Here is a 25,653-nt window from a genome sequence, read left to right on the forward strand (position 1 = left end):
ATCTGCCTTTGGCTCAGGGTGTGATTCCAGAGTCCCCAGATCGAGTTCTATATCAGGCTTCCTGCATGGAGCCTGCTTCTCCCTCTGCCTATGTCTCTGCCCCCGCCCCCCTCTGTGTGTGTCTCCCATGAATAAACAAAATAAAATCTTAAGAAAAAAACCAAACTTTATTTTTTAAAATTTTAAAAAGATTTTATTTATTCATGAGAGACACAGGGAGAGGCAGAGACATAGGCAGAGGGAGAAGCAGGCTCTCCATAGGGAGCCTGATGTGGAACTCAATCCCAGGACCCCAAAGTCAGATTCTCAATTGCTACTCAGGTGCCTCATAAATAGTCTTAAAAAAAAATGCTTTAGTCTCTTTAATCTCTCATAAAGTTACATCACTGCTTAGGTAGATTTGTTGCCAAAAAGCTCTTTAGTATTTAATTTGAAAAATAGGGCATTTTACAAGTTTATTCTGCTGTCTTCCAGAAACATTAAAGGCAGTGTATTTTTATTTTCTTTTTTACATTTTAATTGAAGACTAGTAGTACTGTTGCTTTATATCATAGGAGTATTTTAATGTGCAAATTAACTCTGCTTATTTCAAAGTAAAAATTCTCTAATGAAAGGATATAAAAAACTTAAAAATATTCAGGTTTAAAAATCAAAGCCACTGGGGATCCCTGGGTGGCGCAGCGGTTTGGTGCCTGCCTTTGGTCCAGGGCGTGATCCTGGAGACCCGGGATCGAATCCCACGTTGGGCTCCCGGTGCATGGAGCCTGCTTCTCCCTCTGCCTGTGTCTCTGCCTCTCTCCCTCTCACTGTGTGCCTCTCATAAATAAATAAAAATTAAAAAAAAATCAAAGCCACTATAATATTTTTTCTAAATAGGGTTCTGAAGATGGCTTGAAAGAAAAAAGTGAAATAATTGCCCAACTAGAAGAAAAAACCAATAAAATTACTGCAGCCATGAGGCAGCTGGAGCAAAGGTATAGCATTTCCAGTCTTAGTTTCTTTTTTTCCTTTTTTTTCCTCCCTTTTCTTTATTCAATTCTGACACCTGCCACAAAAACCATTAGGAAAATTTAGATTAGGACTTTTTTTTTTAAAGCCCAGCAGAATTTTGCCTTTTTTGTTTTGGTTGTTGCATGGAATCAAGTTGCTTTATATTAGGCTGATTCATCTGAATTTGCCATTTTGTGGATTGTTTTAAAAGGTTTAATATTGGCAGTTTCATGTGGTTCAAGCTATTACATAAAACAAATACACAAACAAAAACTTTAAAAAAGTGAAAAACGAACAAAATCTATGGTGGAATTATCCCTGATTGATTTCCATGCATATTGATTGTCATATCCTTTGTCATTCACCATCTCTTTATCTGAAATCAAGCTTTGAGTTGGCAGTTTAGTTGTGTTTCTTTGAGCTAGGACCCTCAACCCAAACCAAGAAATAATTTTATTTAAATTGAATTGTTTTATATTGGCATTTTTCACTTTTATTGTTGGAAAATGTAATGTATTTCCATTGACCTGTCATGTTGGTGTCAACATATGTCTTATCATTGCTTTCTTTGAATCTACTTATGAAAAACATAACTATTAATGCTTTATTGACATGAATATTCTTTTATTGACATCCTCTTTCTTCTTTTTTCTTTTTTGTTTTCTTTATCCCCATTTTTACATTTTGGACATCTTTATTACCTTTTTCTGTCTTTGATTTCTGTCCATTCCATTATGAAGTGACAATGATTTGTTAACTCAAACTAGGACAATTGCAATGTCATTGGTGAAATATGCCAGCAGTGACACTCAGGACCAGTACAAGCTGGTCAAAGATATATCTTTCTGAAAACCACTTGTATTTAAACAGACTAAAAGAGAATCAACAATTTTATAATATATTAAATAGAAAATAATTTATGCTCTAAAGTATTTGAAAAGTGTATTAGGAACCCTGTACACTTCTTGATCAGCTGCTGTGGTAATACACTGCCAGAAAGCAGAGTGGTGCACTTGGATTCCAAAAACACAATCCTCAAACCTGGTGCACAAAGGCTGATTTGAGTATTGACCTTTTGGAGGTCAGGATTTTCAAGTGCAGTTTTATCTCTTTAGCTACTTTTTGATGGAAAATATAAACATTGTTTAAAAATAAGTTAACCTTTGGTTTCACAATGTGTTGGCACAAATTTTTTCCCCTTTTGGCCCACTCTTTGCCTAATGGCTCCTTTACTGATTTTTTAACATGTTTTAAAATAGTTTTTTTTTTTTTTTTAACCCAGATTGGCCACTCTCTTGTTCTCTAGCACCTCAGTTCCCCAGTTCCCTCAGCCCTCTTCTGTGATAGCACAACTTCAAGCCCTACCTCACTCTGAGTTTTATTTTAGTTTCTGTAATCTTAGCGAAGTGCTTGAGTCCTCTGTCCCCCTGCCTTCCCTAATATTTTAAATTTCAATTTCAATTTAGAGTTAACTTGAATGTTACTCTCTTTTTGCATAGAAGTGGCATTTATACTTCTGAAATGTGTCAGGTTACCCCACTGGTACGTTTTAGAAAGAAAAGAGGCAGTGTTTTCAGCTAGTTGAGTAGAAATTTTGCCTGTGATTCCCTACAAGGAGTTAATGTCCCTTGAATACATGGGAAATATTTTCTTATAAAAATATTAAAGTTAAATCTAAGAAATCTTAGATGGGAGGCAGGGAGTGGAGCTAAGCACAGGGAGAAGCAATGACTTACAAATAAAAACAGAATAAATGAAAATCACATTTTTTAGCTAATATTTAAACATCAGTGATGAGTAAAAATGATCTCTAGAGAATGTTGCCAACTAATACTATATTCTTTTAAATCTTAACACCTATACACACACACACACACATACACACAAAAACACACAGCTTTTGGCATAATTTAGTGAATGCATAAAGATCCTACAGGGAGGACTTGGCTATTCAAAATAATTGCAGGTCTTTGCTCTAGGCCTTGTAGCACACTTGATTCCTGGCATACACATCCTAGCATAATAAATAACAATGTGGCTTCTTCACCTAGTGTAGACCTAAATACTGTGCTTTTACATGGTTTTGTAAAAAGGCAGTACGCACCCATTATACTTTCAAAGTTGATTCATTCTGCTCTACGTAAGTGGTAAAGGCTGTATTGCTTTGCATTGTTAATTATGAACAAGAAATAAAACAAATTTGAAGATAGTATTTTGGGCATATTATATGTTATATTGAAAAAAAATCACAAAACAATTTCTAGACATTGTGTGGCTCTTTCACGTTTGAGTTTGTGAGTTTCCCCCCAAACTTTGTTTTCATTTAGAAATGTTTCTATTTCCCCATTTTTCTTTTATTTGTCTTCTTCACCCTTTTTACACCCTAGTTCTAGCCTCAGTTTTACCCAAAGTTGATTTGAATTACACCAGATTGCAGCAAGCAGAGAAGGCGCAAATGGAAGCTGAAGATGAAGACAAGAAATATCTACAAGAGTGTCAGAGTAAATCGGACAATCTGCAGAAACAAATCTCCCAAAAGGAGAAACAGCTGTGAGTATTTCACTCTTGGAAACAAATACTTGTGTTAATAATAATCCTACCCCTTCTTTTTGTACATAATAGTAGGATACCTGTATTTTCATTTAGTTAATGATACCACCAGATTATGGAGTTCTCCTTGAGAAGTAAAAAAATTAGCAAACATAATTATGATAGAACTTATGTTTTTGTCCCTTTATTTTTCACAGAGCACTTTCAACGGTCTTGTTATGTTGCTCAAGGAGAATTTTATTCGTTCTGCTGGTATAACATTAATCCGATGGCCATTATATTTCTAGATACTGAGTGTAATAGGCCTTTGTAACTCAAAGGAACTTATCAAAGAACATGGTGTTTTCTGAGAACATTTTTATTAGTACTTCATATGATAGGTCTATATATCTATTACCAAGTAATAAAAGTATTCATATATGTCATTAGACTGAAAAAAAGCAAGTTGCAGACAGTTATGCAAACTATGATCCTATTTTTATAATTAAAACTGTGCATATTTACGAATATATAGAAAAGAGTTTAAAGAATACAGATTCTGGGGAATGATTATCTCAGGGGAGTGATGGCAGATTGACAGGGGTATTTTAGTTTTTATTTTATAAACATCAGTATTTTTTCCCCCTGTAAATATGTCCCATTTTTGTTATTATAATGAAGCAACAGGGGCACCTGGGTGGCTCAGTCTGTTAAATGTCTACCTTGGGCCTGGGTCATGATCCCAGGGTCTTGGGATTGAGCACCACATTGGGCTGCCTGCTCAGTGAGGAGCCTGTTTCTCCCTCTCCCACTTCTGCTCCCCCTGCTTGTGCTCTCTGTGTCAAATAAGTATAATCTTTAGAAAATAAAGCAATGAGAGAAAATAGTTATATATTATGTTTAATGGATCATTAAGACCATATGCCATTTATGATATGTAACTTGCTAAAGCTGCCTTGGGATCCATTGGTTGAGGTGGCATTAAGTCCTTCTTAATTCTTGCTAATTTTCTAATAGTTCTGTCAGTTATTGAGAGGAGATTTATTGAATATCCCAACTATAATTGTGGATTTGTGTATTTCTACTTTTAGTTCTAACAGTTTTTACTTCTTGTATTCTGGAGTTCTTTTGTTTGGTGCCTACACATTTAGGATTGCTATGTCTTCTTGGTGAATTCACCTTTTTATCATTATGTGATATGCTTCTTTATCTGATAATTTTCTTTAGTATTAATAGAACTATTTTCTTTTGATTAATATTGTGTAATTAATAAAACATTAATCCTTGCTTTTATCAGTTGTTAAACTTTCAGCCTGATCTTTATTATTATCATCAGTATATTTGAAGTTTCTTATAGTTCATATATTTTTATCTGTTCTAACAATCTCTTAATGATATATTTAGTCCATTTAAATTTAGTGTAAATGTTGATATGAGTGCTTAAGTCTACTGTTTTATTTTCTGTTTTTTTTGTTTGTTTTTCATTCATTTCTTTTTTCCTGCCTTCCCATGGATTACTTGAATATCATTTGGAAATCCTTTTTGATTTATCTATAGAGTTTTTGAGTATATCTTTTTGTACAGATTTTCTAGTGTTTGTTCTTTTTTTTTATTTTTATTTACGATAGTCATACAGAGAGAGAGGCAGAGACACAGGCAGAGGGAGAAGCAGGCTCCATGCACCGGGAGCCTGACATGGGATTCGATCCCGGGTCTCCAGGATTGCGCCCTGGGCCAAAGGCAGGCGCCAAACCGCTGCGCCACCCAGGGATCCCTCTAGTGTTTGTTCTAGATACTGTCTTGTATATTTGCAACTTTCACAGTCTACTGGTACCAACATTTTACTACTTTGAATGAAGTGTGCTTAAATATTTTCTCTGCATAATATTGAGAACCACATCAGACAATATTAGAAAGTTTTTTTTTTTTTTTTAAAGTAAACTCTAGGGACCCTTGGGTGGCTCAGCATTGAGCATCTGCCTTCAGCTCAGGGCATGATCCTGGAGTCCCAGGCATGAGTCCTACATAGGGCTCCCTGCCTGGAGTCTGCTTCTCCCTCTGCCTGTGTCTCTGCCTCTCTTGCTCGCTCGCTCTGTGTCTCTTATGAATAAATAAATAATATCTTTAAAAAAAAAAAAAGGAAACCTTAAGTCCAGTGTGGGGTTTGAACTCATAACTCTGAGATCAATAGTTGCATGCTTTGTGACTGAACAAGCCATGTGCCCCTATATCAGATAATATTATAGTATGTGCTTCAACCATTAAACATAATTTAGAAAACTCTTTTTTTTTTTCTTTATTCCTGATACTACAAGTTTTCTTTTATGTCTGAAGAACTTCTTTTGTTGTTCTTTTAGGGTAGATCTCTGGCAACACATTCTTTTTTTTTTTTTTTTTTAATCTGAACTCCTGATTTCACCTTCATTTCTGAAGGATATTTTCAGGGTATCTTTAGAAATTTGAATTGACAGTTCTTTTCTTTCAGCACTTGAAAAATGTCGTACCACTTTCTATTGGTTTTCATAGTTTTTGATGAAAAATATTGTCATTTGAATCACTGCTCCTCTACCCAAGATTATTTCTTTGGATTTAGTCTCTTTGAGCTTTGGTCAGTTCTTGAATCTTTACATGTATTTTTACCAAAATTGGAAATTTTTCAGCCATCTTTTTTTTCTAGGTATTTTTCTATCTACTTTCTCTCTTCTTGAATTTTTTTCTAAAATATTTATTTATTCACTTTAGAGAGAGAGAGGAAGCAGGGAGCAGCAGAAGGAGAGAGAGAATCCTAAGCATAGTGTGAAGGCTGACATGGTGCTCAGTCTCACAACCCTGAAATCATAACCTGAGCAGAAATCAAGAGTTGGAGGCCTAACTGACTGCCTCCCAGGCTTCCCTCTCTTCCCTGGAATTCTGATAACCTCAAATATTAGATTTTAAAAAAATAGTCCTATAGTTCCCTGATACTTTTTTTCCCCCAGTTTATTTTTTTCTCTCATTCAGATTGGATAATTTCTGTTGTAGTGTTTTGTATATTTATTTATTTACTTACTTTTTAACTTGGAACTAATTTTATTTTATTTATCTTTATTTAAATTCAATTTGCCAACATATAGTATAACACCCAGTGCTCATCCCATCAAGTGCCCTCCTAGGGCCCATCATCCAGTCACCCCATCCCCCTGTGTTTTGTTTTAAAGTAGGCTCTGAAAAAAAAAATTAAAAATAAATAAATATAGTAGGCTCTGTGCTCAATGTGGGACTTGAACTCATGACCCTGAGATCAAGAGTCACATGCACCACTGACTGAGCCAACCAGGTACCCCTCTGTTGTAGTGTTTTGAAATTCATTCTTTCCTCATCATCATTATTCTCCTGCTGAGCCCATTTAATGAGGTTATTGTATTTTACAGTTCTAAAATTTCCATTTGAATATATTGCCGCCTTCTTCTTCTTCTTCTTCTTCTTCTCCTTCTTCTTCTTCTTTTTTTTTTTTTTGCTAAAACAATATTTTGTGTCAAATGTGTTCTTAATTGGTCATAGGAGCATTTTTATGATGATTGCTTTAAAATTCTTATCTAGAATTATCTGATATGTTGGCATCTGTTTTTTTTTTTCTCATCCAAGTTCAGATTTTCCTTGGGGGACGCCTGGGTGGCTCAGTCGTTAAGTGCATCTGCCTTTGGCTCAGAGTGTGATCCTGGAGTACCGGGATTGAGTCCCATATTGGGCTCCCTGCATGGAGCCTGCTTCTCCCTCTGCCTGTGTCTCTGCCTATCTCTTTCTGTGTCTCTCATGAGTAAATAAATAAAATCTTTAAAAAACAAAAAGATTTTTTCTTGGGTCTTGGTATGACATGTGTTTTTTAGTTGCATTTTGGACATAATGAAAATTACATTATGTTACTGTGTCTTACTTAAATTTTAGTAGCTCTCCACCGAAACCACACCATCAGGGGAATATAGATACTGTTTTTTTTTTTTTTTTTTTTTTTTAAAGATTTTATTGGGCAGCCCGTGTGGGGTGGCTCAGCGGTTTAGCGCTGCCTTCAGCTCAGGGTGTGGTCTGGAGACCTGGGATCGAGTCCCATGTCGGGCTCCCTGCATGGAGCCTTCTTCTCCCTCTGCCTGTGTCTCTGCCTCTCTCTCTCTCTCTCTCTCTCTGTGTGTCTCTCATGAATAAATAAATAAAATCTTATAAATAAAAATAAATAAAATATTATTTATTTATTATTTGTTTATTTAGATTTTATTTTCACAAGAGACTTGACATAGGCAGAGGGAGAGGCAGACTCCCCTCAAGCCTGATGTGGGACTCGATCCTGGTACATCAGGATCATGCCCTGAGCTGAAGGCAGATGCTCAACCACTGAGCCACCCAGGTGCCCCTGATTTATTTATTTTAGAGCACAAGTGGGGTTGGGGAGTTGGCAGAGGGAGAAGGAGAAGGAGAGGAGAGGGAGAGGGAGAGAATCCCAAGCAGACATTGCACTGAGTGTGAAGCCAGGCATGCAGCTCAATCTCATGACCCTGAGATCATGACCTGAGCCAAACCAAGAGTCAGACGCTTAACTGACTAAGCCATGCAGGTGCCCTGACACTGACTATTTATATCAAGTAGGGATAGTAGAATCCTAGAACCATTCTGGGTGAGATGGAGAAAAGTGCCTAACTACTGGGCCAGGATTGAAATCTGTGCTTTCCACTCAGTCTCTACTGACACTGTAGAGAAGAGGAATGATGCTTTGTTACTTTCAGGTAGGAATGGAAGTCCAGGCTTTCACCATGGTCTCTCTGACACCATTCTGGAGGGGAGAGGTAGGGGTACCTCATTTCACTAGGCAGGGGTAGAAATCTAGGCTTCTCATTTGGCTTTCACTGATCGTGTGGGGAAGGTGAGAAATACCTTGTTATTGATTTGGGGTTAAAACTCCAAGTTTTCAATGTGGTCTCCATAAGAGAAGGGGGGAGACACCTCATTACTGCTAGGCAGTAGTGAAAGTCCAGGCTTGCCACTTGGCTTTTTTTGATATTACCACATTGGGGATTGGGAGAGGCATTATTATTGCCAAGTGGCGGTGGAAATCTAAGCTCCTCACTTGGCCTTTGTTGACAGTCATTGGGGGCCTATGTTTTTTTTCTCTGGGTTTTTTTGTTGGTTTTTTGTTTTGCTGGAATAGGGCATTTATCGTTAAAAAGTTTGTATCAGGGATGCCTGGGTGGCTCAGTGGTTGAGTATCTGCCTTCGGTTCAGGGTATGATCCCAGGGTCTGGGGATCAAGTGGCGCATCAGGATTCCTGTGGGGAGACTGCTTCTCCCTCTGCCTGTGTCTCTGCCTCTCTCTGTGTCTCTCATGAATAAATAAAATCTTAAAAAAAAAAAGGTTTATATCAATGCTAAGCTACCTCTTCCCAGTTTTTTAGTAAGAGAGAGCAGGCTTTTCTTGGGACTTTTTTTGCGGGGGTCTGTATCCATCTCATGTGGTGGTCTGTGGGCTTCGTCAGCACCACTCTGAGCTCTATAGGAGGCAAAAAGAAGCCTCAGGGGGCAGCCTGGGTGGCCCAGTGGTTTAGCGCTGCCTTCAGCCCAGGGTGTGATCCTGGAGACCCGGGATCAAGTCCCACATTGGGCTCCCTGCGTGAAGCCTGCTTCTCCCTTTGCCTGTGTCTCTGCCTCTCTCTCTCTCTCATGAATAAATAAATAAAAATCTTAAAGAAAAAGAAGCCTCAGGGTACTCATCATCATGTTATCCTTGGCCTTCTTGGGTTCCTACCTGGACTGCTATGGTGCTAACCTACTCAGTAAGTCTTGGGTACAACTGTAGAAAGAAGATGTTTGTTTCTGCTAAAACCATGAAAATAATTTTGTCTCTCAAATGGTGCCATTTTGGTAGAGCATGAACATGTGAGCAATTTGGAGATCAGGGGAGTCCCTGATGGCTCAGAAAAATTAAAACTGTTTCTGTAGAAATGGGCAGCTGACACTATGTCCAAGAAAAACAAATTCAATTTTTTTCTTGCAAAATGTTAATAACTTTATTGATTTCTAACAATGAAAATATTACATACTGTTGGAAAATATTATGAAAATAAAAGTTAGAGATAAACTTTTTTAACATTTTGATGAATATCCTTTTTTTGGCGTGCATAGATTTTTTTATGTATTTTAGAGAGAGTATCAAAAAAAAAAGAAAAAAAATTTTAAAAAAATTAAAAAAAATAGTATCATACTATATGCTCTTTATTTTTTTAATTTTTTTTAAGATTTTATTTTATTTATTTATTTATTTATTTATTTATGATAGTCACACAGAATGAGAGAGAGAGGCAGAGACACAGGCAGAGGGAGAAGCAGGCTCCATGCACCGGGAGCCCGACGTGGGATTCGATCCCGGGTCTCCAGGATCGCGCCCTGGGCCAAAGGCAGGCGCTAAACCGCCGCGCCACCCAGGGATCCCTAAGATTTTATTTTTATTTACTCATGAGAGAGAGAGAGAGAGAGACAGAGACACAGGCAGAGGGAGAAGCAGGCTCTATGCAGGAAGCCCAACGCGGGACTCCGACATGAGACTCGATCCTGGGTCTCCAGGACCACAGCCTAGGCCAAAGGTGGCGCTAAACCGATGAGCCACCCGGGCTGCCCTAATATGCTCTTTAGTATCTTGTTTATCATGTGTACTATGTCATGGGCAATGTATCCTATCAATTGATATAGGTCTGCACCATCGTGTCAATTAACCTAAAGAAATCGTTAGTCTGAAAAATTATACTTTATTGTTTGAGTTTGCATATTTTTGATTATTGGTGAGATTCTTTTGTATTTCTTAATTTTATGAATTGCCAGCTTATATCATCTACTTTTTTTCCTAGGGTGTTCCCTTTATTAATATTTGTAAGAGTCCTTTACTCTGCATATTTCACATACAGTGAAATATTTTCTAAATTCACTGTTGGTTTTTTTTTTAATTTTTATTTATTTATGATAGAGAGAGAGAGAGAGAGAGAGAGAGAGAGAGAGAGGCAGAGACACGGGCAGAGGGAGAAGCAGGCAGAGGGAGAAGCAGGCTCTATGCACCGGGAGCCCGACGTGGGACTCGATCCCGGGTCTCCAGGATCGCGCCCTGGGCCAAAGGCAGGCGCCAAACCGCTGCGCCACCCAGGGATCCCTTACTGTTGGTTTGAAATTTTGTTCATAGTGGTTTTTTTCATTTAGGCATTTAAAATTTTTAAATAGGTATATTTTTCCTTTTTTGTTTTCCTTTATGGTTTCTGCCTTTGGTGGTCAACATGTATTTTGGCAGTATTTATAATAACTTGCTTTATTTTTCCTTTGCTTTTTCACTTCGTGTTTTTTCTGATTCTGGATGATGAGGCCACTCAAGGCATGCCATACTTTGCTTACTTCAGTGTTAGTAACATATACCTGTCTCTGTATTCCTTTTGAGTTTGTAGTGAAATAGTACTTATCAACAATTTGTAAATTCCATCGAGGGGTATTTTTCTCTTCAACCTGAATAAAAATCTAAAATTTACTTCAGGGGTGCCTGGCTGGCTCAGTTGGCAGAGCATGCGATTCTTGATCTCAGGGTTATGAGTTCAATCCCCATGTTAGGTGTAGAGATTACTTAAAAATAAAAAAATATATAAAATATTAAAAAAAATTTACTTCATAGAGAAATAATGTGGCTATCAATGGAAATGCTAACTTTATGAGGAAACAAAAGTAAACAATATTAACACAAGAATATTAAAATGATGTAATATTGCTTCAATATTATATATTGCTATTAAAATTTAAAGTATTTGAAATTGTAGCATTATTTGTTTATGCCCCTTCCGTTAATACCTACTTATGAGCAATAATCTTCAAAATTATTTCTCTTTGGCATCCTAAAGTGTAGCAATTTGACTACTTTTGTTTTGCCAGATAGCACCTATCAGAATGATGAGGTAGTGCTTTCAAAGGTGAATTGTCATTTCCAGGCAGTATGGACACTAGACACCTTTCTGGTGTCTCTTTGGACTTAGATCTGTCCTGTGAACAATCTGTAAAGTGACACTCTGTACTAGGGTTGATTTTTTTTTTTTAAGATTTTATTTATTTATTCATAGAGACAGAGAGAGGCAGAGACACAGGCAGAGGGAGAAACAGGCATCATACAGAGAGCCTGACGTGGGACTCGATCCAGGGTCTCCAGGATCACGCCCTGGGCTACAGGCGGCGCTAAACCGCTGCGCCACCAGGGCTGCCCAGGATTGATTTTTCTGTGACTGATGTTAAGTTGATTTAGTGGTTGCTGTAATTCTTATATCAGAACAATAGTCTGTTATAAAATTTTGCACATGGCACAGAGATGTAAATAACTAAAACTTCACATTTTTCTTCTTTGTTCCATTCCCCTAATATATAACCAGTTTTGATAGTGTGGTGTATCCTTCCAGGCATTTTCTATGCTTATGTAGAATTTATGTACATAGAATTGAAAAATAACGTAAATTATTGTTTAGCAAGGAGTTTTTGTGGATGGCAAATAAATTATATGTTGGGATCAGAAAACTCTGTGCTGCTGAACTTGTTTACCAAAAAATATGAAAGAAAATACCTGAAGAAATGCACAAAAGTAAAAACAATCAACCAAAAGGATGGTTTTATTAAAGAATACAGACAGCTGTGAGAAATAGCACTAAGCTACTGTATGTTTGTCATTCAAGGGTGCAACTGGAAACTGATCTGAAGATTGAGAAGGAATGGAGACAGACTTTGCAGGAAGATCTTCAAAAGGAGAAAGATGCCTTATCTCATCTTAGAAATGAGACCCAACAAATCATTAGTCTTAAAAAAGTAAATGGTGGTAAAACTTAAAAAATTGTATCTTTGAAAACTAAATTACTTAAAAAAGAAATCGTAAATTATACCAAAGAGACAGAATATACTGGTCATCTTTAAAAATACCAATAAGAAGGAATGCCTGGCTGGCTTGGTTGGTAGTGCATGGGACTCTTGATCTTGAAGTCATGAGTTCGAACCCCCTGTTGGGTGGAGAGTTTACCTAAAAACAAAACAAAACAAAACAACCAAACCATGGGGTGTCTGGGTGGCTCAGTTGGTTGAGTGTTTGACTATTAGTTTCGGCTCAGGTCCTGATCTCAGGGTTGTGAGATCAAGCCCTGCTTTGGGTTCCATGCTCTGTGGAGTCTGCTTGAGATTTGTCTCCTTCTACCCCCCCCCCCCAAATAAATAAATCTTTAAAAAGAAAAGAAGAGAAAACTGGTAAGGAGATTAGATGAATGGAAAATAGGTGATAGTTGATGGAATAGCTATGAAAGAGTTTGGACATAGAGTTCTGTTTTTTATAAAAAGCTAAAAGATATATGTTCCTAATCGTTGGTATGTATACAATGGGGAGTTTCTTGTTTATTTCTTTTAAATTGCATTTTCTGTCTTTTATTATTTTGAAGGAGTTCCTTAACATCCAGGATGAAAATCAGCAGCTGAAAAAAATTTATCATGAACAAGAACAAGCTCTTCAAGAACTTGGCAACAAACTTAGCGAGTAATTTCTCTTTTTTCTTTCATATATGTAGTCATTGACTTTTATAAAGGTAGGAATGTGCCAAGCCAAGTAAGCAGAAAAGTTTATAGAAAAGAAAGATATGAACTATTAAAATCAAAACCAAACAAAAACCTTAAAGCTAAACATACAAGACTGTGGATTGGAGAAATTTTGTTAGAAGTTAAGTTCAGGTTAATAAATTTTAGCTTTAAATGCTTTCCTGTAGATGAAAGTTGACTCTTGTTTAATTTCTTCAAATTGGAGAATTCAGAAGTTCACTTACTGTATCTTCCCCCAGAACCACAGAAACCAAATTTCCAAAATCTCTGGAGAGATCTTTTTCAGACTGTTTTGAGAAGTAGCCAACATTGTAAGAAGTAGAGAGTGTTTTATGCTAGAGTTGGAGCTTAACTTCATATAGTGTGGTTGTTTCTGTTGCAGTCAAGTCTTACTGCATTGCTAGAAAGACAAGAAGGAGAAATGGTGTTCTGTCTTTCTCACCTTTCTCTTTGTTGCATGTGGTCTGTGTTTTGGGTTAGCAGCTTCATCTGTATGCCCTGATTGAACATCCTGTCAAGTATCTGGGATAAGCTCCCGAAGGTTTAACTCAGTATTGAATGCTGCCATGTTAAAAAAAAAAAAAAAAAAAAAAAAAAAGTCACTTTTTTTAAACACGGGAAAGTAAGAAAGCTACAGTGCCCATAAACTCATCACTTACATAAATCCCTTTGATGTTTTATATGGTTAGAAATTCAACTAGCACAATTTCCTCCCTCTCCCAAGTATCAATCCCCAAAGTTAGTGAACCTCATAAGAAATTTATGTGAACATCTCATCATATATATGGATATGATTAGTTATATACACACACCTATATATCATTTGTAACAAACTCAGTAGAAATCATAAGCAGAATGGAGACTTCACTGATTGAGATTCCATTAAGAAGCCTTGAGACCAATTTCCAAGGCCATAAGAAAGAGTAGTTCACTAAATCACAAAAGGAAGTGCTAGTTCTCAAAAAAGATAAAGCTGTTGGGGTGCCTGGCTGGCCTAGTTGGTAGAGCATGCATCTCTCTTGCTCTCAGGGTCATGAGTTTGAACTCCACATAGAGGGTGGAGTTGGCTTTAAAAAAAAAAAAAAAGATAAAGCTATTTTTGTTTCTATAAATTCAAAGAACAGTTTACATTGTGACTCTGATAAGCAAGATTTCGATTCTCATCTGACATTTACCTAGTGAGCACTTTGACCTAGACTCTATGCTAAGTGCTTATTACCTTATTTCCCATTTATTCATTTGACAAATGCTAAGCTTGTTTTATTTGCTAGGCACTATTCCAAGTGCAATGTACAATCCCTACAATAAAAATAATATTTACATTTAAGATCATAAAGGTTTAATATTAAAACAGAATAGTAAAAGGGGTATGGGTATTACTTTCCACCATCTCCCATTCAATGCTAAAGACTGTATAATTTATTAAAGGCATAATCACTTGAATGTTTATTTATTTATTTATTTATTTAATTTAAAATTTTTTATTTATTTATGATAGTCACACACACAGAGAGAGAGAGATAGGCGGAGACATAGGCCGAGGGAGAAGCAGGCTCCATGCACCAGGAGCCCGACGTGGGATTCGATCCCTCCGGGATCGCGCCCTGGGCCAAAGGCAGGCGCTAAACCGCTGCACCACCCAGGGATCCCTTACTTGAATGTTTAGATAGCTGAATTCACTTTTTGAATTTTATTTAAGTTCAAGTTAATTAACATATAGTGTAGTATTGGTTTCAGGAGTAGAATTTAGTGATTTATCACCTTATATCTAACACCTAGTGCTCATCCCAGTAAGTGCCTTCCTTAGTACCCGTCGCCCATTTAGCTCAGCCCCCCACCCACCACCCAGCAACTCTCAGTTCTCTTAACTATAGAGTATCTTATGGTCTGCCTTCCTTTCTGTTCTTATTTTATTTTCCTCCCTTTCCCCTATGTTCATCTGTTTTGTTTCTTAAATTCCATATGTGAGTGAAATCATGATATTTGTCTTTCTCTGACTTACTTATTTCACTTAGCATAATATACTCTATAGAGTCCCTCTTTTTTTTTTAAGATTTTATTTTTAAGTAATCTCTATATCCAATGTGGAGCTCAAACCTACAACCCTGAGATCAAGAGTTGCAGGCCTGGGGGGCTCAGTTAGTTAAGCATCCATCTTTTAATCTCGGCTCTGGTCTTGAATTCAGGATTGTGAGTTCAAGCCCCGCACTGAATAGGCCTACTGTGAAGCCTACTTAAAAAAGAGTGGCATGCTCTACCAACTGAGCCTGCCAGGCACCTCTAAATTCACCCCTCACCTTTTCCCTTTAGTCTGGTTCATTGCAGATTTTAGTTTGCATAAAAATTACTGCTCAAGGTTGGATATACTCAACAATCTATACTGAACTTTACGGGCTATTTAAGAAATTTTCAAGGGTTATGTTCATTGTTTTTTTTTTTAACTAAGTTTTTTTACACATGCCTAAGTTCTTCTGAAGAAGAACTTCAGAAGTTTGTGGGGTTCTTCTGAAGTTTGTGGGGTTTTTTTTGTTTTGTTTTTTGTTGTTTTCGTTTTTGTTCTTTTTTACTTAAGAATATCTTAGATATTTTTCTATATCAGTATATCAAGATATTCCAAGGATGGGTGTCTTTTAATTTAAACTGTTTGTAATTTTTTTTATAAACAATACTGCTTTGAATATCTTTGTATATGTGTGTTGATATATCTTGATATACTTTAATGAGTATATCTGAAGAGTAAGTTCCTAGAGGTGATTGCTGGGTCAAAAAGAATGTGCCTTAAAAAATTCTGGTAGTGCCAAATTATCCTGTCTCCAATAGTAGGAGAGAATGTTTTTGGTAGTTTTTTTTTTAAAGATTTTATTTATTTATTCATGAGAGACACAGAGACAGACCAGCAGAGACACAGGCAGAGGGAGAAGCAGGCTCCATGCAGGGAGCCCGATGTGGGACTCGATCCCGGGACTCCAGGATTCCGCCCTGGGCCAAAGGCAGATGCTAAACCACTGAGCCACCCAGGGATCCCCAGTTTTTGCCAGTTCTAGTTGTTTTGAACATCTATATTTATTTAAGTAATCTCTATACCCAGTGTGGGGCTCAAACCCATGACCCCAAGATCAGATGTCACATGCTCCATGGATGGAGCCAGCCATGTGCTCCTGAGCTTCCATATTTATTTGTGTTCCATTTGTATTTATAGTTTACTGCCTGTTCATATTCTGTGCATATTTTTTGGTTGGATTGGTCATCTTTCCTTATGGGATTTAAAACATTGTACACAGTATACATCTTCTGTTTGCTTTTTACTTCATTTATGATGGTTTTTTCCTTGTTAATCTTTGAATTGTTAAGGCACAGGTTATCCTCTTCTGTTTCTGGGACCATAGTCCCTATATAGGGCCAGCTTTGAGTCAGAACTCTTTTCTTTTTTCTTTTCTTTTCTTTTTCTTTCTTCCTTTCTTCCTTTCATCCTTTCTTAACCATAGTCCTCTTGAGTGGTGAAAATAATTTATCAGGGCTGGAGGAGGGACAGTGGCCCCTGTGAGTGTTGCCCACACCAGTTTATCTGTGAAATACTTTTATTCTTACTCTGCATCCTCCTGCTCCTGTGATTATAAGCTATCAGATTCCTTCGAAGACACAGGGTAAAGAATATCTTTTTAAAAATTTGTTGAAGAGGAGGGACTGAGGTTGGATCAGTACTTTTTAATCTTTGCTTCTAATTTACCAGAAGCCTTTAGGCTTTATTATTTTTTTATTTTTTTGTCTTTAGGCTTTATATAGACCATTTGGGTATTATTTAAAATGAGGAGTGGGAGGATAAAGTTCATTTGGAATAATAAGAACCATATTTAATTTTATTAAAAGGGAAAATGTATGTTTTGGAAAGAACCATTCACAACTATTTTCTAGTTAAGATTAAACTTAAAAATTAGTATTTATTAATATTACTCACAGGAATAAGTATTCCTCTGCCATTTACCAGTTTTTAAATTAGTATTTATTAATATCACTCACAGGAATAAGTATTCCTCTGCCATTTACCAGTTTGTGACTTAGGGTTATTTAACACTTTAAGCCCACTTCTACATTTGTAAATTGGAGAGTTATAAAATCTCCAAAGGGTTCTTTTCCTAATTAACTGAGAATAAGTATGTGAAAACCCCTAGCACAGTACCTTTGCTTATCACAACCAGAATATCCCAGAATATCCATTTTCTTGTCAGATGAGGTTGGGTATGAAAATTACTCTCTAGTGCTCACTTTCAGAATCTGTGATTTAGAATTTATTTTTTTTAATTTTTATCCATTTATGATAGTCACAGAGAGAGAGAGAGAGGCAGAGACATAGGCAGATGGAGAAGCAGGCTCCATGCACCGGGAGCCCGACGTGGGATTCGATCCAGGATCGCGCCCTGGGCCAAAGGCAGGCGCTAAACCGCTGCGCCACCCAGGGATCCCCTGTGATTTAGAATTTAAATGAGAATTTTAACTAGAAAAATTTTAACTAGAAAAATAATTTCACTAATGAAATATTTATTCTTATTGGTTTCTTATTAAAGGATTCTTAAAAAGAATTTAAATGAGAATTTTAACTAGAAAAATTTTAACTTTTTCAGTGTCCATATTTGTGAGTAAAGGCATTTTAACCAGAAATATGTCAACAACCAGTGAATTTTCATAACTATTTCTGTAGTGAATGCCATTAGGCTACTTTGATTCCATATTCAGTTTTTTTTACGTGGCACAGTTACTGTTTTGGCCATTATTCCCACCAGCATTAGTTTTCTTCAGGCACATTTTGTAAATGTGAATTCATCCAAGAAAATTTTACTATTGTGTTTGTATTTTTAATTTGTGTAATTTTACGTTGATTATTCCCACTGTACAAGTATGAACCAGACAGAAAAGTAACATTTTGTTTTCATGTCTTGGGATAAGAAGCACCTGTAAGGGGGGATCCCTGGGTGGCGCAGCGGTTTGGCGCCTGCCTTTGGCCCAGGGCGCGATCCTGGAGATCCGGGATCGAGTCCCACGTCGGGCTCCCAGTGCATGGAGCCTGCTTCTGTCTCTGCCTCTCTCTCTCTCTCTCTCTCTCTCTCTCTCTCTCTCTCTCTCTCTCTCTGTGACTATCATAAATAAATAAAAATTAAAAAAAAAAAGCACCTGTAATATGAAGCAGTTTTCCTGTTCTGCCTCAGAAGTAGAGACTTTAGTTTATGTACCTTTTGATTCAGTAATTTCATTTCTAAGATGTTATCCTGAGAAAAATAATACAAATATTTTGGTCATTCCAATTTTAACGAGCAATTTTGCAATGAGAAATTTGAAACAAGCAGTAGATAATGATACAAAGTATATTTTTCATTACTTAACCGTGTACCATTCATGTCCATTCCGTGTATCAGTCACCATTCATTACCATTTAACTGTAATGATATGGGAGATACTTAATGACAAGTCAGTAGCTCTCAGCCTTTCAGGATATGTTATTGCTTGAAAAGAGCTGTTCATGGAAAACTGTGTAAGTGATGACTCCGTTTAAAATATACATGTACTCGGGGATGGGGTAACTGGGTGATAGACATTAAGGAGGACATGTGATGTAATGAGCACCAGGGTTACATACAACTGATGAATCACTGAACTCTCCCTCTGGAACTAACAATATACTATATGTTAATTGAATTTAAATAAGTTTAAAAAATAATATACACATACTCATCAACATGTAGGTTATCCTCTCTAGGTAATAGGATCACAGATAATTACTGCTATTTATAATCTGCATGTTCACTGATACGTATTTGCAAAAGGTATCACAACTGTTTTCCTTAATATTTCTATTCTTACCATTCTTTTGCATCTGGTAGAGAAATAGTGTACATAAGTGCTAGCACGTGAGCTTCAGCATCACAAAGACCAAGGTTTGAATCCTGGCTTCCCTAGTTACTACTTCTTTGACCTGTTACAAGTGATGAAACCTCATCAGGCTTTACTTTTTTGATACTGATTGATCTTTAAGATAGGTTTTTTTATTTTTAAGATTAAATGAGCATATAGATACAAAGGTCATATAGCGTGATGTCTGGCACACCATAAACTTACAATAAATTATATCTATTACTAATAATACCACAACCACATGAAAATGCCAATATTCTTATATTAAAGCAATTTTTAAATTTAAAAGGACATTTTTGCCTTAAGACATTTTGAAAATACGGGAAAATATAAAATATAATCCTACTAGTCAAAGAAGATCATTAGTATCTAGTATATACAATTTTATATCCTCTGAAAAACCAATACCCTAATAATGAATTGCTAGATATTCTATATTTAATGTATTTACTGAAACATGGAGTTATCTGTAATCTTTTCAGATCAAAACTTAAAATAGAAGATATAAAAGAAGCCAACAAAGCATTGCAGGTGAGTAGAAAGTGTTTCCCTCAAGTAGGAAAGTAGCGATCTATGTGAGTTTCCAATAGAAGATAAAGTCCTGGGGGCACCTGAGTGGCTTAGTTAAGCGTCTGCCTTTAGTTTAGGTCATGATCCTGGAGTCCTGGGATTGAGCCTCATGTCCGTTTCTCCCTCTGCCCCTCACCTCAGCTTGTGTGTGTGCTCTCTCTCTTCACAAATAAATAAAAATCTTTTTTTTTTTTTTTTTTTAAAAAAGGTTAAAGCCCTATATAAATCTCAGGTATTATTACTGAATCCCAAGATTTTTGAGGCGAAAGCACTGAACAGGTAGCTGGGATGATGGAGATCCAGTTCCTCCCTATTATATCTCTAGAATCAATCAGTAATCATGTTGGAATTGACCTTGGAAATAATTTTGTCTACCTTCCTATGAAGTGTGGCCTGATAGAGTGAAACTGTCTTTGAGAGTCTTTCGTTCCTATGCTGTTCTGTTACTTACTAGTTTTGACCGTCAAGTCATACCTTCGTGGAGTTTGTTTCCTCTTCTGAAATGGCTTATGAAATGGGCATATGCATAGGATTTTGCACAGGGTTGCTTTGAACATTGAGGTTAATATGTATGAAAAGTAATTAGTACAGCTTATCAGTATATGGTTCTGAATGCATCTGGATGCAAGAATCCCTTCTACGACATAGGCGAAAACAGTCTGTGAGCACTTCAGTGAGATTGCCTCCTGCCACAGTTTCCCATTGTTTTTTATCAAAGAGTTACATGAAAATAGTTTTTAAAAGTCAGTACTAGAAAGAATTAAAGACAAAATGGTAGCAGTCTCTTGTTCTTCACCCCCTTGTCTCTATCCACTCTAGCTCTGCCACCTGAATGAAGCTACTTTCAATTCTTTGGTTTATACTGGCATTTTTCCCCCTATTTCAAAATCATAGGCAGTGTATATTACTCATTTATTTAAGACATTTTAAATTTTTATTTATTTATTTTTTTTTATTTACGATAGTCATACAGAGAGAGAGAGAGGCAGAGACACAGGCAGAGGGAGAAGCAGGCTCCATGCACTGGGAGCCCGACGTGGGATTCGATCCCGGGTCTCCAGGATCGCGCCCTGGGCCAAAGGCAGGCGCTAAACCGCTGCGCCACCCAGGGATCCCCTAAGATTTATTTTAGACCTGTTTATGGCCTGGTTAGCATAGTAGATGAGTATTCTTTGGCTATTTTTAAATATTGTTCTTTGCTGGACCACATAGTATATTGTGATTATGTTTTCTTTCTTGGACTATTTATTTTTTCCTTGGAAGTTAATAATTGCCTTTCTCCTAAGGCTTATAATAGACTATAAATTAACTAAATTTAATGTTAAAAAAATTTAAAAAAGAATTGCCTTTGAAAAAGTTTTGTAGTAGAGCATCTGAGTTTTCTTATACCTTCAAACACCTCTCCAACATTTTTTTTTTTTTTAAGATTTTATTTATTTGAGAGAGAGGGTGAGCTAGTGGGGCAGGGGTTGGATGGAAGAGGGAGGTTAAGGGACAAGCAGACTCCATGCCGAGCATGGAGCCCCGATGCAGGGCTTGATCATGACCTGGGTGGAAACCAAGAGTTGGATGCTCAACTGACTAAGCCACCCAGGCGTCCCACTCCTAACCTCCTTCTTCTTTTCTTTTTTCTTCTTCTTTCTCCTCCTTCTTCCTCCTCCTTCTTCCAGATTTTATTTATTTATTCATGATACAGAGAGAGAGAGGCAGAGACATAGGCAGAGGGTGGAGCAGGCTCCATGCAGGGAGCCTGATGCGAGACTCGATACTGGGACTCTGGGATCATACCCAGAGCCAAAGGCAGATGCTTAACTGCTGAGTCACCCAGGCATCCCCTGACATGCTCCTTGATTAAAGTTTTTACCATGGTAAAATGAATCCGGTAATTGTTCAGTTCTTTTTTTCTTGGAGTCATCCGTCATGGAGTTCTTTGCCCTCCCGCTCCAGTATGGTCTGGTCACTCCTCTCCTGATATTTTCCTTTGCTACATTCTTAGGTTAGAGCTTAGCTTCTATTACTGGAAACTCTTAACTTTCTGATTTACTCCCTTGTTTTGAGTAATGCATTCTTTAGTAGCTTCCTGGGAAATGCTGAATGAAATGATAAAGGTTTTAAGAATTTATGCATCTGCATATTTACCTTTTATTTTGCTCTCATATTTTTTTGGATAGGTAGGAATGCCTGCCCAACTGTCATTATTTAAGCACTGTAAAGTTTTTTTCATTGTGAAACATACCATGTATGTAACTATATAAATACAACTTAAAAACACTGGTCTCTTCTCTGGTTAGCTTATAATTGAATGTGTGTGCTCTGAATACATTTTCCTTCTTATAGTAATAATCCTCTATTTTGTGTTCATCATTATGCTGTTTTTCTTATAGTTTTATCATTTATGTCTATCTTTAGCAAAATGTGTATTTTTCTGTTTTGCTATATAAACATTGATTTATATGTGACTTGATTTTTTTTGTTCTTGCTATTGGCCAATTGATGGGTTTGGGACAGCTGTCCTATAGAGTTTCTTATATTCTGAATTGTATCTGCTGGTTCCTAGTAGTCTTAGGAATCTGTTCTCTTATTACCTAGAAACTGGAAGTTAAATCTAAAAGTTTGGTTACATTCAGGTGCAACCTTCTGTGAGAACTTTTATCTCTGTTACCATATTTTAATATTCAGCAGCCCTTATTTACTCATTCTTCCTTTTAAAAATGGCATCCTGGGATGCCTGGGTGACTCAGTGGTTGAGCATCTGCCCTCAACTCAGGGCGTGATCCCGGGATCCTGGGATCGAGTCCCCGGATAGGGCTCCCAGTAGGGAGCCTGCTTCTCCCTCTGCTTATGTCTCTGCCCCTCTCATGAACAATCAATCATTCATTCATTCAATCAGTCTTTAAAAAATAAATAAAAATGACATAAAATAAAAAAATGTAAAAATGGCATCCTGCATTTTATCTCTGAGGATATTCATTATAGTTTATTTTTTAAAAATATTTTATTTATTCATGAGAGACAGAGAGACAGACACAGGCAGAGGGGAAAAGCAGGCTTCATGCAGGGAGCCTGATGTGGGACTTGATCCCTCGACTCCAGGATCACACCCTGAGCCGAAGGCAGATGTTCAACCGCTATTATAGTTTCTTTAAAGTTTTCTTTTGCTACTGCCATTCTTTCTTCAGAATTCTCTTCCTGGGTTTGTTTGGCTGAAGTACCTCATGCCTGTTATTCCTTAAATGTTGGAAAATCCCATTTTAGTAAAGGCACAAAAAAGTCTTGAAAGCCCTGTGTGTGATGGTTGGGTAGTTGGGAGTGGATTGTCACAGATGGTAGGCCTCACCATAGAAAAATCTGTTAACTAGCAAACTGTTGGGCACCCTGTACAAGTTATGTTAATATCTACAAGACTTTTCTCTGTGGTGATTTTTTTTTTTTAAACATAGTGGCTTAATTTTTTTTTTAATTTTTTGTTTTGTTTTTTATTTATTTATGATAGTCACAGAGAGGGGGGGGGGGCAGAGACATAGGCAGAGGGAGAAGCAGGCTCCATGCACCGGGAGCCCGATGTGGGATTCGATCCCGGGTCTCCAGGATCGCGCCCTGGGCCAAAGGCAGGCGCCAAACCGCTGCGCCACCCAGGGATCCCTCTCTGTGGTGATTTAATTTCTCCAGAAAAGGATCCTCTAAAATTTCATCTGCTGAGTCTAAGTTGGGTGGCTGACATTCTGGAATTGGGCAGAGAATAATAGCCATGTTTACAGAGCAATAGCTTGTTCCCTTCTAGTTTTGGCTTTGCTTAAAAACAGCCGTTTTCTTGAGAAAGCAACTTCAGCTCTGTGGATAAGTTTTTTTTTTTTTTAAGATTTTATTTATTCATGAGAGACACAGAGAGAGAGAGAGGCAGACACACAGGCAGAGGGAGAAGCAGGCTCGACGCAGGAAGCCCGACGCGGGACTCGATCCTGGGTCTCCAGGATCACACCCTGAGCTGAAGGCGGCGCCAAACTGCTGAGCCACCCGAGCTGCCCTGTGGATAAATTTTCATATTTGTAAAATGGGAGCTGTAGTTACTGATCTCTGAGGTCCCTTTCCACTGACACATTAGGCCTGACCTGCAGTTTACAGCTTTTCTCCTTGGGAGACAGAAGGGTATGTTCAGTCAAATTAAAAGGGGCATCTGGGTGACTCAGTCGGCTAAGCATCTGACTTGATTTTGGCTGGAGTGGTGATCTCGGGGTCATGAGGCGGAGCCATGGGTTGGGCTCTGGGCTCAGCAGAGTCTGCTACTTTCCTTCTACTCCACTGCCCTTCCTGCATGGGCTCTCTTTCAAATACATAAATCTTTTAAAAAAGATAAGTAAAATAAGCCTGGAAGACCAACCAACCCCTGATGTCAGAAAGGTTACTTCTGAACTGATGATGCTGCTTGGAAATTGATGCCGCTTGGAAATCTGCTGAAATCAGGCATTCCATCCGTTAAGGGATAGCTTGGCAGGAAGTAAAGCTGCTTCCACTAAGTGGCTTTTGGACATTTGGGAAGTTGCTTTCCTTTTTAATGGCATTCATCAAGTAGCACTGGATTATCTTTAAGGTCCCATCTTGCTTTAAAAAAAATTCTCCAATTCAGGCAGCCTGGGTGGCTCAGTGGCTTAGCGCTGTCTTCAGCCCGGGGTGTGATCCTGGAGGCCTGGGATCCAGTCCCACGTCGGACTCCCTGCATGGAGCCTGCTTCTCCCTTGGCCTATGTCTCTGCCTCTCTCTCTCATGAATGAATAAATAAAATCTTAAAAAAAAAAAATTCTACAATTCAAGTCACTTGATTCTTTACTAGTATTTGTCTGATATGAGCGATCCAGGTTTTTTTTTTTTTTTTCTTCTGGTTGACTTGATTTTAAGAATATAATAATAATAGTATATGTATACATGTAATACATATACAAAATACGTGTTATTGGTAAGGCTTCTGATCAACAGTAATTGTAATTAAATGTAAATTTGGAAGGATAGTCAATAATTATATGCAGTTTTTTGTCTATGTAGAATTTGGTACCCCTAACCCTGTTATTCACAGGTCAGCTGTACTTGATTCTTTGGCAGCAGCAACATGGCTTAGTCCAGTCCAGGCTGTTTCAAAAGGAAACACATGATGAGATTAATCAGAAGCAATGAAGACTGTTCCTTCACTTAGGTCTTCCCGTTATAAAACTGGCATCATCTACAAAGCTGCTTCTGTAAGGAAAATTATGTTCCTAGCCAGGATCTTGGATGGGTTAAGAATCGGTCAGTTTTAAAATTTCAGGTGTCATGTTAACTCTTTACTTGTTAAAGACTACTTACATACATTTTGTACTCATCTACACAGTAGCCATTAAATTTGTTATGGAACTTAAGGGAAATTAATAGCCGTGTAAGATTTAATATAAGGTGAAGTCTTCTCTAAAATAATGAATTTGAACATCTGACTTCCAAATTCTCTTCAAATTTTAAGGACTTACTGAGGTATATAGTATACATAATGCCAAACTCCTGCATTTTCATAGTCAAAATGTATCAAGCTTTGTTGGACTAGATAATCTCTAAGGCTTTCAACCTTTTTTTTTTTTTAGGCTCTTTCATCCTTAAAGAGAATTCCCATTAATAGATTTTTAAACATTTTATAATGGCAATGTCCAAACATACACAATTATACAGGGAAAAACTAACCCATTACCAGTATATGGTCGATCTTGTTTTATTTATATTTAACCCCAATCCGTTCTCCCTCACCCAGATAGTTTTGAAGCAAATCCCACTTTATTCTCCAGATGTTTTAGTACGTAAGAAAAGGGCTCATTTCTGATTCATCTCTATTTCTATAAGATGTTCTTGGTTGAAAATATTTCCACATGTAATTTTAGTGTTAACAATTTGAGTATATTCACACTTTTTCCTTCTAGGGACTGGTTTGGTTGAAAGACAAAGAAGCAACACATTGTAAACTTTGTGAAAAGGAGTTCTCACTCTCTAAGAGAAAGGTAAGGGAGATGGGAAATGAGTCCAAAAAATTTGGTGCAA

At 37.3% G+C, this 25,653-nt stretch overlaps 1 protein-coding gene across 4 annotated transcripts in view; it reads left to right on the top strand.

The window, feature by feature from the left end:
- RUFY2 (RUN and FYVE domain containing 2) overlaps positions 1-25,653 on the top strand; it is a 52,895-nt gene that overhangs the window by 25,003 nt on the left and 2,239 nt on the right. For 3 of the 4 annotated variants that reach the window (XM_055325508.1, XM_055325506.1, XM_055325507.1), the window contains exons 12-17: positions 877-974; positions 3,421-3,540; positions 12,228-12,357; positions 12,975-13,069; positions 19,515-19,563; positions 25,536-25,613. In XM_055325508.1, coding sequence (XP_055181483.1) covers positions 877-974; positions 3,421-3,540; positions 12,228-12,357; positions 12,975-13,069; positions 19,515-19,563; positions 25,536-25,613 — 570 coding nt within the window. Of the gene's footprint in view, positions 1-876; positions 975-3,377; positions 3,541-12,227; positions 12,358-12,974; positions 13,070-19,514; positions 19,564-25,535; positions 25,614-25,653 lie in introns of those variants that run through there. The other variant, XM_055325509.1, reaches the window with a different exon arrangement.

The sequence above is a fragment of the Nyctereutes procyonoides genome, unplaced genomic scaffold, assembly GCF_905146905.1.
Source record: "Nyctereutes procyonoides isolate TBG_1078 unplaced genomic scaffold, NYPRO_anot_genome, whole genome shotgun sequence".
Taxonomy (NCBI): domain Eukaryota; kingdom Metazoa; phylum Chordata; class Mammalia; order Carnivora; family Canidae; genus Nyctereutes; species Nyctereutes procyonoides.